The sequence below is a fragment of the Achroia grisella genome, unplaced genomic scaffold (assembly GCF_030625045.1).
Source record: "Achroia grisella isolate CSIRO2021 unplaced genomic scaffold, CSIRO_AGI_Agris_v1 utg856, whole genome shotgun sequence".
Classification (NCBI taxonomy): domain Eukaryota; kingdom Metazoa; phylum Arthropoda; class Insecta; order Lepidoptera; family Pyralidae; genus Achroia; species Achroia grisella.
In genome coordinates this window covers 3984129-3999730 of record NW_026713045.1, presented here as the reverse complement: position 1 = coordinate 3999730, position 15602 = coordinate 3984129, and the positions used below count along the sequence as shown (strand labels likewise).

Below are 15602 nucleotides of genomic sequence, written 5' to 3'. Positions count from 1 at the left end.
TAATTGGGAATTGACCTTTGTAGGGTTCATTCGAATGTCGGCGCTGTATTATGTATTATATCGAATCATAGACACGGCAGATGTGAGTGAGTCACTATTCGTAATTGTTCAGCACCAAAATGAGGAAGTGACCTAATAGGATAGAAAATGTACAACACATATCGTTTTATCGGATTTTAAACAATATTTTCAATACGAACACAGTCTTACAAATGATTCTAGATACTGCAAGTACGTGTAATCTTGTTATAAAAAATGTTCAAGCCGATTTATCAGGACAACATTATAATGTACACTTCACTGATAAAATAAAGATAAAAATACATAAATACTTGTATAAAAATTGTAATAATACAATTTCTCTTTTTAAAGAGTAAAAATATTCAGATATTTCCTGTATCCCGTATTTCCCGTACTTACTGTTTAATTTTAATTGAAAAATTCGAACTAGAGCACACATTTTTATTATTTATTTATTTAGAGACTTATAATTATAGATTTAATTATTTTCGTGGGTGGATGGAAAGGGAGAGGACGCCCTAAAAAAATGGATGGATTGTGTGACAGATGATATGAAGTATGCTCAGATATGACGGCCGATAGAGATCAGTGGAAGAGAATGACATACTGCGCCGACCCCAAATTATGGGATAAAGGCAAGGCAATGATGAATTATTTTTATTTATTTAGATTTAAAATTATTATTAAAGACACTATAATTACATACTGTTTTAAAGACGGTCATTATTTATACTTATAATTACTAAAAATCACGGGATAATTCCTTTCCTTTAAATAACAATAAAAATGTTAATATTCAAACGATTTTTCCGCCCTTTAGTTTTGTAGTATCTATATTATTTACTTTGAAGAAATTGATATTAAAAACATTAGAGAAGTGAAATTGTAAGTAAACGTACAGTTAAGTGTTTTATAGCGGTAGTTAAGTAATAGACAATTTATAACACGTTAAACTACTCCTTTCATCGGTAGCCAACCAATTAATTTCAGTTCAAACTATTAACATCGTTTATGTTATTGCCTTGCACTTCAACAATCTATATAAGTTGGGGAAGTATTTTAAATATTTTGGATTGTATACTAAAAGTAAAAGTCTTATTGTTCGTTATTGTTGTTTCGTATTTTTAATAAAATAGTCGTCTAATAATCACCTGATAAAACTTATAGAGAAAAACTCAGAAGTGACATAAAAACAGATATCAAAATAATATAAACTTTATAAAAAGAAGAGTAGACAAGCTGTCAGCAACAGGAATATTACCTTAAATTGAATATTTAAGTATTAGTTTTAGTGTTAATATCGTGACTTATTTGCTTTATCTACTTTCTTCAAAATGATCACTTTCATGATGTAATTTTTAATTGAAATAAATTTTATAACGGTCAATCCTAACATTGTTCTTTAAATATAAAAATTTGAATTTTGAATCAATTTATTTGGCTTCTAATAGTGATTTTTTATTTTGGCGCGTAATTACCAGAGATTTAATTACTCGCCGTATATATAAGTTAATATTATATACAAACATTTGGCATTTTTTTAGATATAATTTAGTAATATTGTACAATAGTTATAATCCAGCAGATGTTATAAATATGTATTCATTTTCTTTCACAGGAGTGTCAGCAAGCGAAGCGCTAAGAAATGGGATCTGTCACTCTCTTTGGGGAGCGTCTGCATCCAGACCTGAACCTCGCCTGGCGTCCCCACCACCACAAAGCCATGACACCTACGCCATCAGAGGTAATTATTTTATATTCATATTACTTTATACACCAATGTTATATATCTCGCCACCAAAAATTACAAGTCAATAATCATTACAATGAAACCAGGTCACAAGTAACGCCCGAATAAATTGAAATTATATAATCTTAGTGAAAAAGGGCACTGCTTATTCAAAATACGTATTCAGTTATATTGGAAAAGGTATGTTACTTTTCAATAATTAAATAATATTTCTAAATACTTTTACTGTTGATTCTAAATGCTATACCAACTGACGAACAATCTGATAACATGAAATATATTACATTGTAACATGGTTTTCTTCATATACTGGCTTTTGTTTTTGATAGTGACTTCAATTACTCAGTTCAGAATATAATTTCAAGTCAGAATTGCTACAGACCTTAATTTTTGCTCATTTTAAATCACCTAAGCAGAGTTTGTATTATGCATACTAAACAATTTATAGATATACCTATCCATTTTTTATAAGTACATACATAATATACATAGATCCAGACCAATACAAACAATCATAGTCATGACTACAAATGTTTGTACTATGCGAGGAATCGAACTCGCTACCATCGGAAGTACATAAAGCTGTGTCAAATATATGATTTATACAGTCTTCTGTCAGTTAGAACCAAAATTCACCACTTCATAAGGCTACTGACAATGTTATTGACTGAATATAACGTGAATTCCAATAAAGGGTAATACTAAATCCCACGACTACAGATTTGGGCCTGACATATCTTATCTTGAGCCCGTCAGCCCATATCGATGGCAAAATTACGTTTGTTTTATGACTTTGATTTGGTGTCGGCAGCGACAAAGGTGGCTCGCCGATATGCTATCATGTACAAACGAACTACATGTTATGATGGTTGTAATTTTTGTATCGAACATGAATTTCGATAAAGCCGATAAGGGGTAGCGTTTGCATATGCATGTGTTATGTAATTGTGTTCATATTTTTAATTCAATATAGCGCAATATAATGCTAGGCCCTTAATACTAAAAATTATTTCTCTATGTCTCACTTCTCCAGATCTTAACAATATTGAGTGAAAAATATCAATAGATTGTTGAATTTGCAAATAGAATTTACTTAAAACAACATTTTTTGAAAAGAGCAACAAGCAAGTTTCATGATCATTCATCTTGTGATGAATCTGCGTTCCTAATAAGTAATAGAATAAAAATATGTGATGAAAAAAAGCTTATTATTCTATTTCTAATTAGAAATTTTGTTTTTATAGAATAAAATTTAATATAAGCATGTTTGAATAGTCATATAATTTTTATTTTATTCTACCGCTCATTGGGAAAACAGACTCATCACAAGAACAATCAATAAAATTGCATGTTGCTCTTTTGAATAAATGTTGTTTTAAATAAATACACATTAGCAAGGATGAGGCATGCAACAATGTACAAAAATATATAATGAATGTTATAATAATATACAAGATTAAGGATTGGTTGTAATAAATCTTTCTAGAATCAAACCATCATAACAATCGTTACAGTATTCTATATTTAACCTAAAATTAATGTTACGAAACAAACAAGCCAGTAAATTCTGTCACTATTTAGTTTTAGTATGTAATATTATGTTATCTGTGGTTTTAGTAAGTGTTTATGAATATAAAATAAGCCATCAGTTTTTTTTCTATCGGTACCCTGACCATGTCTCGAAGTTGTAAATCCGATTTGGACATATGTACCTTTGTAAGCAAATATTGGTTTACAAGATAAGGTTTTGTGGCACGACTGTTTGGATGGTATAGATTGTTCAAATTTCGTCGAATTTTCATAAACACGACCTCTTTGACTTGGTTCAAATTCACGCCTGATCCCTCTAGTCGTGGGTAGGCATCAATAAAATTTTTATTAAATTAGATTCTTATGAAGTTATCAGTATTGAAAAACCACATTAATACGAAAAGGTACTGCTACCCTTACTACTTACGCAACCTTTGCAATAGCAATCCGATTACAAATATTTCAAAAAGTTCGCCGAATTTCATTTACGTTGAGTTTTAATAAGCAAATTGCATGAAACATTAAACGAGGACAATAAGGTAACCACAATGCTCGATCAATCAAAGGGTAGCATTCGTGCAGGCCAGGGTTCGTCAATATTTGCTAAACGGCTATACGGTCACGACATTCCTTGTTTACGCTATTATTCACGACATTGTTTGAACAAGTCCCGCCAAGTCGGAATAAAACCTAGTTCGGACATGTTTAAGAATGGTAATTAATTTATTAAAAAAAACTCAGTTTTATTTTTCAGACAGTTTTCCTGTATTTTTCTAAAGTAATCCAAAGTAGAGCTATAGTTGCCAAATAACTAAACATCCTAGAAATGCTTCTTGTTAAAAAGTTTTACCATTTTCTTGCAAATGAAGATAACTACTCGAGACAAATCAGTTCAGGAATATATTTATAAAGTATAGCTGTTCCCGCGGTTTCACCCGCGTTAAATTTATAGCCTATATGTTATTGTGATGATAAGCCATATTACTGTCAAGTTTCATCAAAATTAGTTCAGTCGTTTTTGCGTAAAAGAGTAACTCTATACTCATAAACTTTCGCGTTTATAATAATAAGATTGTGTAATAAATATAGTTTTTTGTCATTTAACATTAATTTTTAATACACTTAATTTCAATTGTAAGTAATATGCATAGAATAAATTATTCACTATTAGATTAAAACTTACTCTATTCTGTATGGTATCATGTCTACAAAGTTCCTCTTTGATGTTATTGGTCCCATTCTTATTTATAAAAGCATAGAGCAGTTTTTACTTAAAAATGTAACTAAATTATACCTACATATCATACAGTATTTTTGACCTAAAATATAACTAAATAATTTATATATAAAGAGAATAAAAGAGAAATTAATGAAAAAAAGCGTCTAAAAGCACCAAAAAATTGGCACCCATACCTCAAGATGCCATCCAACATAAGAAAACACATTTGATGTGTGACACTTAAAAGAGGTAAAGTACCAGAAGTCCAAATTACAGACTCCTTCGTAAAATATGGTAGTGAAATCCATACGGCTGTATAAGTTTTAATGTGGAAAAAAAACAAAAATTTTAGTAACTAAATTAATTGACCGCATTATCAATTCTCTGGTATTTTTCTGTTGTACCATTATAATAGCCAGTTATGTGTGTATGCCCTAAGCCTAATTACTCTGCTTGTACAAAGTTGCGTGACTTCTCACTATGACAATTCAATTTGGCGTCGGTCATTTGAATTATTCACATTTGTGATTGTCCCCTGCCACTCATAGTTCTGTTTGTTTGTTTCTTCAGACGTTACTTATATTTTTATTAAACAAACACGTACATAAATGTGCTTTATTTTGTTAAGTCGTCCGTGTGGTCAGTTATGATCTACAGTGTAACAGCGCTGTGACAGTAAGCTAGTACGTTGTTAATTGTGTAGTTTTATTACTACTTACTAATATTGTAAATGCGGAAGTTTGTGAGTGTGGATGCATGGATGATGGATGTTTGTTACTTTTTCACGCAAAAATTACTGAATGAATTTCAATGAAAATTTACAGTGGATTACAACGGATTTTGATGTAACTATACAATAATATAGTTTCTACATCAGAATAACACTATAATCAATTAATATCATGAAATTATAAAATAACTAGCTGTACCCGTGGTATTTATAGCCTATGTACTCGTCTGATGTATAAGCTATATTACTCTAAAGTTTCATTAAAATCCGTTCAGTAGTTTTTGCGTGAAAGAGTAAGAAATATCCATCCATCGATCTATCCATCGGTACTGACAAACTTTCGCATTTATAATATGAGACCCGATACTTTAATCCTAAGAAATGTCAACGTTAGAGAGAATTTATATGATTAACAGCATCGTTATTTTTGAGGTCCAATTATAAAATTAGACACCGTATTTATTGTTCATGTCAGTACGCTATAGTTACCATTTCCCATTCAAAATTCCAATGCTGAATACTCCGTGTCATCAAATTTATGACCTCAATATAGCCAGATTGAGTCAACCTATTGACATTTCTTCAGTTTGCACACGTACCCGTGCAAATCTGGGACGGGCCGTATGGTATAATTCCTTGACTGCAATCGTGTAATGTTTAAAAAAGAAAGATTGTAAAGTTGGTCATTATCACAAATCTAGTCGTTTATCAAATGTGTGTGTTAATCTCAAAGACGCCGCGAGTGACATTTCATCATACCAACATGGAAGCATGGCGTATGTATACATTTTACGCCAACGGAGAATCAACCTTACAGATTACAGTTTTAAAGGTTCTTTTATTACTAATGATGTTAACATGGGTGTATTTATGTTTGGCTACGACACAAATATGAAGACTGCTATTGTTTCAGCAAATAATTCGAGGAAACATTGAGGAGAAATCGGGACAGACGTACAAAGGCGCCGCTAGAGATAACGTAGGGTCACCATGATTAAAAAATACATTAAAAATAAATACAAATAATAATAAAATATAAAAATAACAAATAATTATTATTTTTTATAATATTATATATTAAATTTCTATAATAGTTAAGAAAATATTAATTATATTACCTTTATATTAATTGCCTTTAGGAAATTAAGGATGTGGTTATTGGTATAACCGCAATGACATCAAAACATACATTATTTACTTAAGTATCCATAATAATAACAAGAAACTAGGTATATTAATTTTAAATATTAATTAAATAATTTCAATATTTCAATTAAAACTAACTGTCGGTTATTCTTGTGACAGGCATAATTAAATAAAAATTTCATCTCATTGTTTATTTATAATTATTTACATTTACAGTATAAAATAGGCTCTATAAATACCTGACCATCGCAGTTTGTAGATACCTATATAGAAATAATATTATGTATAGTGCAAATATAAATATATCCTTTAAAATTTGTAACAATAAACGAAAACCTGATAACATCTTATTCAACTTAAATCAATATCGAAATTATAATTCAATATATATTGAATTATAATTTCTGTGTTTATATTACTTATGTATATTTATATGTAATTTAAAAAACAATTTTAATAAATAAACCCTTGATTAAAAGATCTTTTAGTATGTACGCAGCTATCCGAACACATTTTTTTAATAATTTAAACAATAAGATATGCAACTTATCCTAACTTATCATTCGTCAGTGACGTATTTAATAAATAAATGCTTGACTCCGATAGCTAAGATCTTTTAGATCTTATCATCTGAAAGATCTTTCAGAATGTATATATCGGAAACACAAAATATTTAAAATTTATATATACAATCCTTACTAATATTATAAATGCGGAAGTAATTCTGTCTGTGTGTCTCACTTTCACGTAAAAATTACTTAAATTTGGTACACAGATTGTCTAGTCAAGATCACTATTTAGTCAAGATCACTATAACTTGCGGACGCAGTCGCGGGTCCCGCTAGTATGATATGCAACTTATCATTCGTCAGTGACGTACACATGGCAACGTCCCACATCAAGTATGAGGCGTGGTTAACCTAATCCGCTATCTGAATATCGACAAACCCGTTAGATGTCACCGCTCATAAGCCCTGATTTATCATATAGTTATCAATAGAACGATCTGTCACTGTATACTCTCATAATGCTCATATGAAACGGATGTGACGACACACAAGCTTACTTTTTTTTTTGAGAGTTTTGGGATATTGTCAGGTGATAAGACCTGTAGTACTGCGACCAACATAGATCTATTGTGCTCGCCCTTTTTCAAAGTTCGCAACCTAGGCCCTTCAGGGACAATAATTGAGGAATATTCTTAGGAGCTATAGGTGTTATCTCCTCAGGAAATAGTGTATACTTTCCAACCACATAGGACCATAGGATGTGTAGTGGCGTTTCCTTTTGCCGTGGTAGATGGCGCAGGAATGGTCTAGAAAAATAAAAAAGGCATAACAATACTAAAAACTAAATAATAATAATTTACATATGTATACAATATATTTTATATATACTAAAACATACATAAACATATACATACATATTATATATAAATACACAATACACAAGAGTGTCAAGTACCAACTAATTATGTTACACGCAATTTGGAGAAAGCCGAGTGAATGAAGGATGACAAAATATAAAAAGTTTAGTTGGAGAGGTAGTGACATTTAACAGAGTTCTTGAAAACGGATAGTGATGGTGCGTTATATCTATCCTTGTTCTTATCCTGTAATTTAACTAATAAACTATAGATAAAGATCTCACCCTTCAACCGAAATTTGATTAGCTTCTAAACAGCTTGCTCTACAGGTTGTAACCTACAGAGCCTTCTAACCTAACTTTAGGGGCTGAAATAGGTGAAATGAAGGTGCCTACTTATCTCTTTTATAAAGTCAACCACGATAATTCTTAATTAATTAAACAAGTCAAGATCCTGTAAATAGTAAATGGAATTTCATGTATACAATATCATACAATTTATAAAAATAAAGTCAATCTTACAAGAATTTTAGCATAAAATACTTTCAGGTACAGACAAATTTCCTGTTATCAAATTAACAAATTGATAATAATGATACAGTGATTGACTGTAATGCATTCAATTGCGACGTTGACAAAAATCCTTACCTGGTATCAACTTCTTTGGAAAAATTAAAAACACAATTGTTCAGATAAATGATATGTAATCAATTATTCAATAAAATAAATCTAATCTCCCTTAGACCTTCAAAATAGAACTTTGATTACTTTAATCCCCAGTGAAATGGATTATACACGAGTAAATCAGCGATTAGCCCGAGGTTTTGTGATAAATGTAAGGAATAGAAGTGGTAGATGGAACTGAAATTTGGCTTAGCGCCATCTATTGAGTACCCTTTTGTATTGTTCACGAATGTTAAATGGCATCCGTTATATAGATATTTGAACAGCACTACGGACGTCTCTTCTACATGTCACGCCATGGTATCCATCTTAAGATGCCATGCCTCCGTAACCTGAAATATCACTCACTGCGTCATCTCAGCCTCAAACCCATATTAAAAAGTCTTTCTCGGGCTAACAATCGATTTCTTATAATTATATTTCTTTCAGAATTTCTCTGCAAATTAGTACTATAACTATAAGTGGCTGGTCATTTTTAGGTAAAACACCAATCAAATTACAATGTAATATTAACGCGAACGAATTCCTTTGTATATAGCTCAGTTTTTTACTGTTCAAGATTTCGATAGTGCCAACGATAAGAAGAATTTAAAATATTATTACTATTGATAATACGGATTAAAAGCGAATGATAACATTTGATTTATAAGTAACTTGTAGCAATAATGCCTACGTTTCGTATGCATATGTGTAATTCAATATTATTCCATATTTATTTTGTACTGCCTAATCAATGAAGCAATAATTATCTCACATTTAATGGGATCCTCGACTTGATGTTTATGTGTTAATAAAATGACTAGGTATGGGTGACACTAATATATCTCAACTATATATCAATCAACTATATAAATATTATACATGTATTTAACATATTAAGTGTATGATTTGATTATAAACCAAGGTGACAACTCATTTGCTGTTAAGTGGTAACAGTAACCGTTGTCAACATGCAAAGAAGAGTGTGCTCTCGCAATAAAATTGTAATGTGAGCATTCCTCAGTATTTATTCTAGCTTTAATCAGAGATCTTGTGTCTCCCTGCACCTAAGCACGATAGCAACACATTCAATTTTGCCGTAAATATATCTCTCTACTCGGCTTATTCTAGGAATTTAGTAAATGTAAATGTATTATATTTTACGCGGTGGTAAAGAGACCTGCAACCTCCACAGATCTGTTGTGCTCGCCCTTTTTTTTAAATTCGCTGCCTAGGCCAGTCAGGGGCAAAAATTGAAGGATATTCTTAGGAATGGTAATTTTTATCTCCTCAGGATAGTGTGTGTACTTTTCAAAGGAGATATTTGCTAGGGTATTCTAAGAATATCCGGGTTTGCCATGGTTTAAAGTGTGTATTTTCCAAAGGTCATATGTCGTCACACATGATGTGTGATAAAGTCATAGGTTTCCTATTCTATTTGGCAGCCTGCAACCTTTACTTTCTTTTCTTTACCAAACATTCTAGAATACCTAAGTCCTTAACACCCTTAAGGTTCATTACGTACATATACCCCTATATAGATAGTTAATTAAGTGGTGTTGTATATTATAAAACAATTAAGCACGCTCCCCGTATGAATTCGATCATTAGTTAACGTTCCATTAATCCAGCTATCTTTAATTCTGATTAACGATTAGCACGTGACTTTGCATCTTTGCATACAATCTTCATTTCTTTGAATACGCAATGACATTTTCAAAAGTTGTTAGTATTTGTAGATTAGATACAATTGAACTTTAAACCGTAATATAATTTTTGTAGTTTTTATTTGAGTAATACAATGTTGGTAGTTCCGTGATAAATTATTTTACCATTCAAAACGAAAGGGGCTTTCAATTCGCACTATATTTTTGTGTATTTTAACATAATATCGATATTTCTATTAAGATCATTATACAAAAAAATAAGAAGTCTCTTCCGCCATCTGTTCGCTTAGATCTTTTAAACTACGCAATGGATTTTAATGCAGTTTTTAGCAATAGATAGAGTGATTCAAGAGGAAAGTTTATTACATAACGTATAAACATAAACTTATAATGTACATGTACATACGTGCGAAGCCAGGGCGGATAGCTAGTTATAATATAAATAAGAAATTTAGCAAATAAAGGTTTTTATTAATGAGCCAACACTATCCACGCAGAGAGATACAGCCTCCATGATCACTATAATACAAATAATATAATCGTTTTGATGCCTATATAATTTAATACTATTTTTAAGTAATATTAATTTTGTCATGATTCAATAAGTGGCACATTTCTAAGTATAAAATTGAGAATGGAGAGAACAGATTACTCTGGTACTGTAAAAGGTCATGTACTACTTTAAGAGTCAATAAAAGAAACAGCCATAGCGAGATTGTTATGTTCGAAGACCTTTGATGATATTTGATGTTTTCACACAATGTTTTTATGATAATTAGATATTAGAAATTAAATGAGCTGCATTATTACTCAATCCATTTCTTATTACACAAAATAGATAACAATCTACTCCACTCAATGCAAAACTATACCTCTCATCAATACCGTTAGTTAGTGAATCCTAAAAAACGTGACCTACATTTTCCAAAATCAACAAAAACAAATTATGCAGTATTGATTGCCGAATTGCCGTACAATGGGCTCTGTGCCGACCGAATGCAGGCCGATTTAACACCACCACAATGAAAATGCAAATTGCGAACTCGCGACTCGTAGGTACAGTGCACACCGCAAGCGCGTATTTTTAATTTGTTAAAAGCTCCCGGAAAAATAACAATCTGAATACATCGCTGAGCAATTTGCGGCCTCGCCTTTATAATTAAAATTGCATTAAGCGAGCAAAATAGGCGGACGTTAATGTATCTAATGCAAGTACATCGAAAAAATGCACTTGACTGGCGGATTGTAATCCAATTTCGGTGAAAGTGCAATAATTGAGAGTGAGTTTTGACTAATTATAGTGGTACTATGTTTCTACCTAATTGACCGAAATAGACTTTATGTAAATTGTGCAATTGTGCATACTTCCTCTGACCTATTTCTATCGCAAAGGCACTGTTTTGTAAGCTGGGTTTCGATTTGAAGAGTAAAATAAAAGTACCTACTAGATAACTGATTGAAATACTTAAATACTTTTTTTTATAACTGCATATGTAATAATAATAATATTCTTGGACAATTCACAATGCGCCATTTAGTCCCAAGTTAAGCAGAGCTTTGAGAGAGTGAATGAATGAGAAAGAGAGAGTGTTATGGGTACTGACAGACAACTGATATGAATACCTAGATCCTTTCTTTGTAAAAACATACATGATATACATAGAAAATACCCAAACCCATACAAACAATCATACGCATGAATACTAGCTCTAATGTTAGCACCGTGCAAGGAATCGAACCCAGGACCACCGGGTTTATAACGGTATGATAAACCGCTAGAAGACCGAGGCCGTCATAATTGAGGGTGACGCAGCTGAAGTCGAGTCACAACGCGAATTTCAAAGCGTTTGTGGCCCTGATCCCCACCAACTTGCTGCCCACCTTCATGAAAGAGGACTTCTGGCCGAAAGGTGTGGTATATCGGCGCTACCGTGGCAGATTGCCGTCTTCAGTGCCGTGATCACACAGACAATATCAATGTACTGGTTTTTAAATATTATATTATATGTATGTTAGTCTATAAGGTATTTATAATATGGGCCTAGTTGCCTGAAATAAATGAATAAATAAAAAAAATATTATTATTGGATCAGTAGGTGTAACATATTTTATTCTAATATACGATCTGTGGCAACCAACATAGTAGCCCACCTGATAGAAAGTAAATTTGTAACCGAAAACAAACATAAACTGTACTCAACTGCATATTACTTTTTACAGAATGATTATGATGATTTATTTCACAATAAATGTTGATATACAAGATAATTTCATATAAATTATGTCAAATACTCTCCCAATAATTATATTCTCCTTTTCACCTAACATTATACAAAACAAAATCAAGCCGTCAAATCATATCATCTAATTACACAATAGTACAATGACTCTCAATAATAACTTTCTTTACATTTCACTTCATTACCCCCATAGGGTCCTATTCAATATTTTTCAAAGCCATAAATTCGAGCATACTGCCGGGGCGGAACAATGAATCTAAATAACCATTAATATGTTATAAATACTATGGGGTAATAAAACCGTGTCGCGCGGGGGACAAACAAACAAGTGTACAGAGCCAACCCTTAAACGCTGGCCATTGTTGGAGCACCGGGCGTGAATGTAGGGAGAGTTCTGCCAGAGCCACGAATCTGCCCGATTGGTTCCGCTCCAAATGCCGACAGCTGCTCCTTTTCAGATATAGGGGACGCTCTTCATTAGCGTAACTTGTCTCGTCTCGAGATGGATGTTTGTTTTGGACAGCGTGAGCCCAGCGCTGATGGTCCCTTGATGATCAATGTACGTTTATAGAAGGACATCGTTTGTAATGATGATTTAGTTTATTAATTTAACTTTAATTATGGTAGAAATGATGAGATATTTATAACTAGTTCAGAAGAAATGCCACAAAGAGGAATATAACTGTACGGGTAAAATAAATAAAGATTGAAATATACAGTCTAAAAATAATTAATTAATACTATCATTATTTGTAATGAAGATTTGGTTTCTTAATTTAACTTTAATTATGGAAGAAATGAGAAGTTCAGAAGAAATGTCATAAAGAGTAGTACATCTGTAGAGGAAGAATAAGTAAAGATTAAAATGTATGGCCTAAAAATTAATTAATACTAACTAAATAATATTTGACCATTAAATAAAGCCAATAAACCATTAATAAAGCATTATGTAAAAGACGTATTATTAAAAGAATTAATAGATTCTACATCAGAAGTTATTTTCTATAAAGAAAGTTTACATATTAATATTTGCAATTTCAATTATACAATTCCAATTCCAATACTCTGTTACACAAAAGCAACAATACACCGAGCTGTAAACTAAACAAAACGAAGTGAACAATGGGCAGTTGGCAATAGATGCGTTTAGTCGCGCCCGCGGATTACTGTATTGTAAAAAAGATTGGGGTCCGCGCGACCCGATGTGTTAATTACAGGGGTTGGCTGAGTTGAGTTGGCTGTAACAGATGAAAGTCAATTTGCTGCACCGACATGATACGGCTCATTTCGTACAGCGACAAGTGTGACACCTGTGCTTATTCACTGGCTTGGGGTCCATCTTTTGTTCTCATATGTAAATAAATGGAGGGAGAATTACACTATACCATTCGCAATGTTATCGAGATAGATTTTGAAAGTGGTCTGCGTGGGCGTTCTGCCTTACCTGTATACCCCAACCAGCTTCCTTGCAGCTAAGGTATCTCACCAATTGCTGGTGAGATACCTTAGTACTTTATGCGTGGATGGTACAGCGGACTTAGTATGACTATGTGACGCCCAGACTGGGGTATTCCTGTAGGTATATAGAGAATGGTACCATCTCCATCTTCCAGTATCTATTAGTAATCTGCCATTACAGTAGCATAAATAAAAATAACAAATAGAGTTATTTCAAAAATAGAATGGTTTTTACGGAGAGTGTAAATTTCCCTGAGTTAGGTAATTGTGGTTAGTATGGGAAAATTAGAAGACTTAAAGAGTATTTATAATGAATTTTGACATTAATACGGAATTATAGGTGGATTTTTGTCCCGTTACACAAGGAAGGAAAATATACTATATAATTACAATTATTTTAATTAAATACCTTTAATGTAATGATTATGTAATATTGAAATGCTGAATAATATTTTCCATTTACAGATGAAATAAAATTCGGCATCAATCGTTTGGTGGGAGACAGAATTCATGATGAAGAGGACGAGATGCAGAACAATGAAACAAGACCTGAAGGTGTATCACCTGCCTCCCGTTGTGGAAGTCCATGCTGGAACCCCTCTCCTCAATCTCCACGATCAGTAAGATCAAGTTCCCCTGAATTAGAAGTAGATTCACCCCCCTCATCACCAAGAAGACACCCAGACTCTTCGACACCTCCAAAAAGATCCGAAGCATTTTCTATGAGCGTTCTTTTAAGACCCGATGCTCCCAGAGTACAGCCACAACGACCTTTTTTATATCCACCATTGCCTTTCGCGGATCTGTTGCGTGATGCCAGCAGCCTTGGACTTCCAGGTTGGGGCGGCTACGGTAACTTTTATCTTCAAGCTGTACAAGCAGCAGGACCGGAACTAATGCGATTGCGGGCTGCCGTACTTGGAGCTCAAGGTCCATTGACAAGACCTTTGCCGATAGGAGACGTGTTCTCTTGTGTTAAGTGTGAGAAGATATTCAGTACGCCACATGGATTAGAAGTTCATGCAAGGAGATCACATAATGGAAAACGACCTTTCGCTTGTGAACAATGCAGTAAGACTTTTGGACATGAAATCAGCCTCACCCAACACAGGTTCGTATCTAATACTATGTATTAAATATATTATATATTAGATATAGTCGTAAATAATATACACAAAACATACCATCACGGTAGTTATCCCAGATGATGTAAACAGAGACTTTGTCAAAGTGGTAGGGAACGAGTCTATAGGTGCCGTCTCTCGGATAAATTTTGACTCTATATCATTATTAACTTCACCGGAGAATTCCAGAAACTTCACGACGATTCACGATAAATAACTTCACGACATTATAATTCTAGATAGATTAGTCAGAGGTATTATTAACTGTCGAGATTGTAGTGAATATACGTAATTCAAATTAATTTTTTTGTTATCTGTTTTTTCGCATCAGAAAGTATAAGAAAAACCGCTTAGTAAATTAAAAAATTATAATGTATTGAATATTACTTTCACATATTATTACACACATAGAATATAATATCAATACCCCTGGGCAAATCACACGTCAACTAGTACCCAAATAAGCAGAACTGATGTTATGAGTAGGTACTAGCACAGATAACATAATAATAGTACTAGACATCTTAAATACTTACTATAAATTTTTACTTACTTGTTAATAAACATAATATAGATAGAAAACATCCAGGCCGATACAATCATACTCATGAATACAAATATTTTTACCGTGCGAGGAATCGAATCCGTGACTATTGAAAGTAAAGCGGTGAGCTAAACCGCTGAACCAC

At 32.5% G+C, this 15602-nt stretch overlaps 1 protein-coding gene across 1 annotated transcript in view; it reads left to right on the top strand.

The window, feature by feature from the left end:
* Positions 1-15602, top strand: part of LOC131852680 (zinc finger protein 70) — an 84325-nt gene that overhangs the window by 26008 nt on the left and 42715 nt on the right. Inside the window, exons 2-3 of the mRNA XM_059203393.1 lie at positions 1640-1765; positions 14255-14900. Of these exons, the coding sequence (XP_059059376.1) occupies positions 1640-1765; positions 14255-14900 (772 nt within the window). The remainder of the gene's footprint in view (positions 1-1639; positions 1766-14254; positions 14901-15602) is intronic.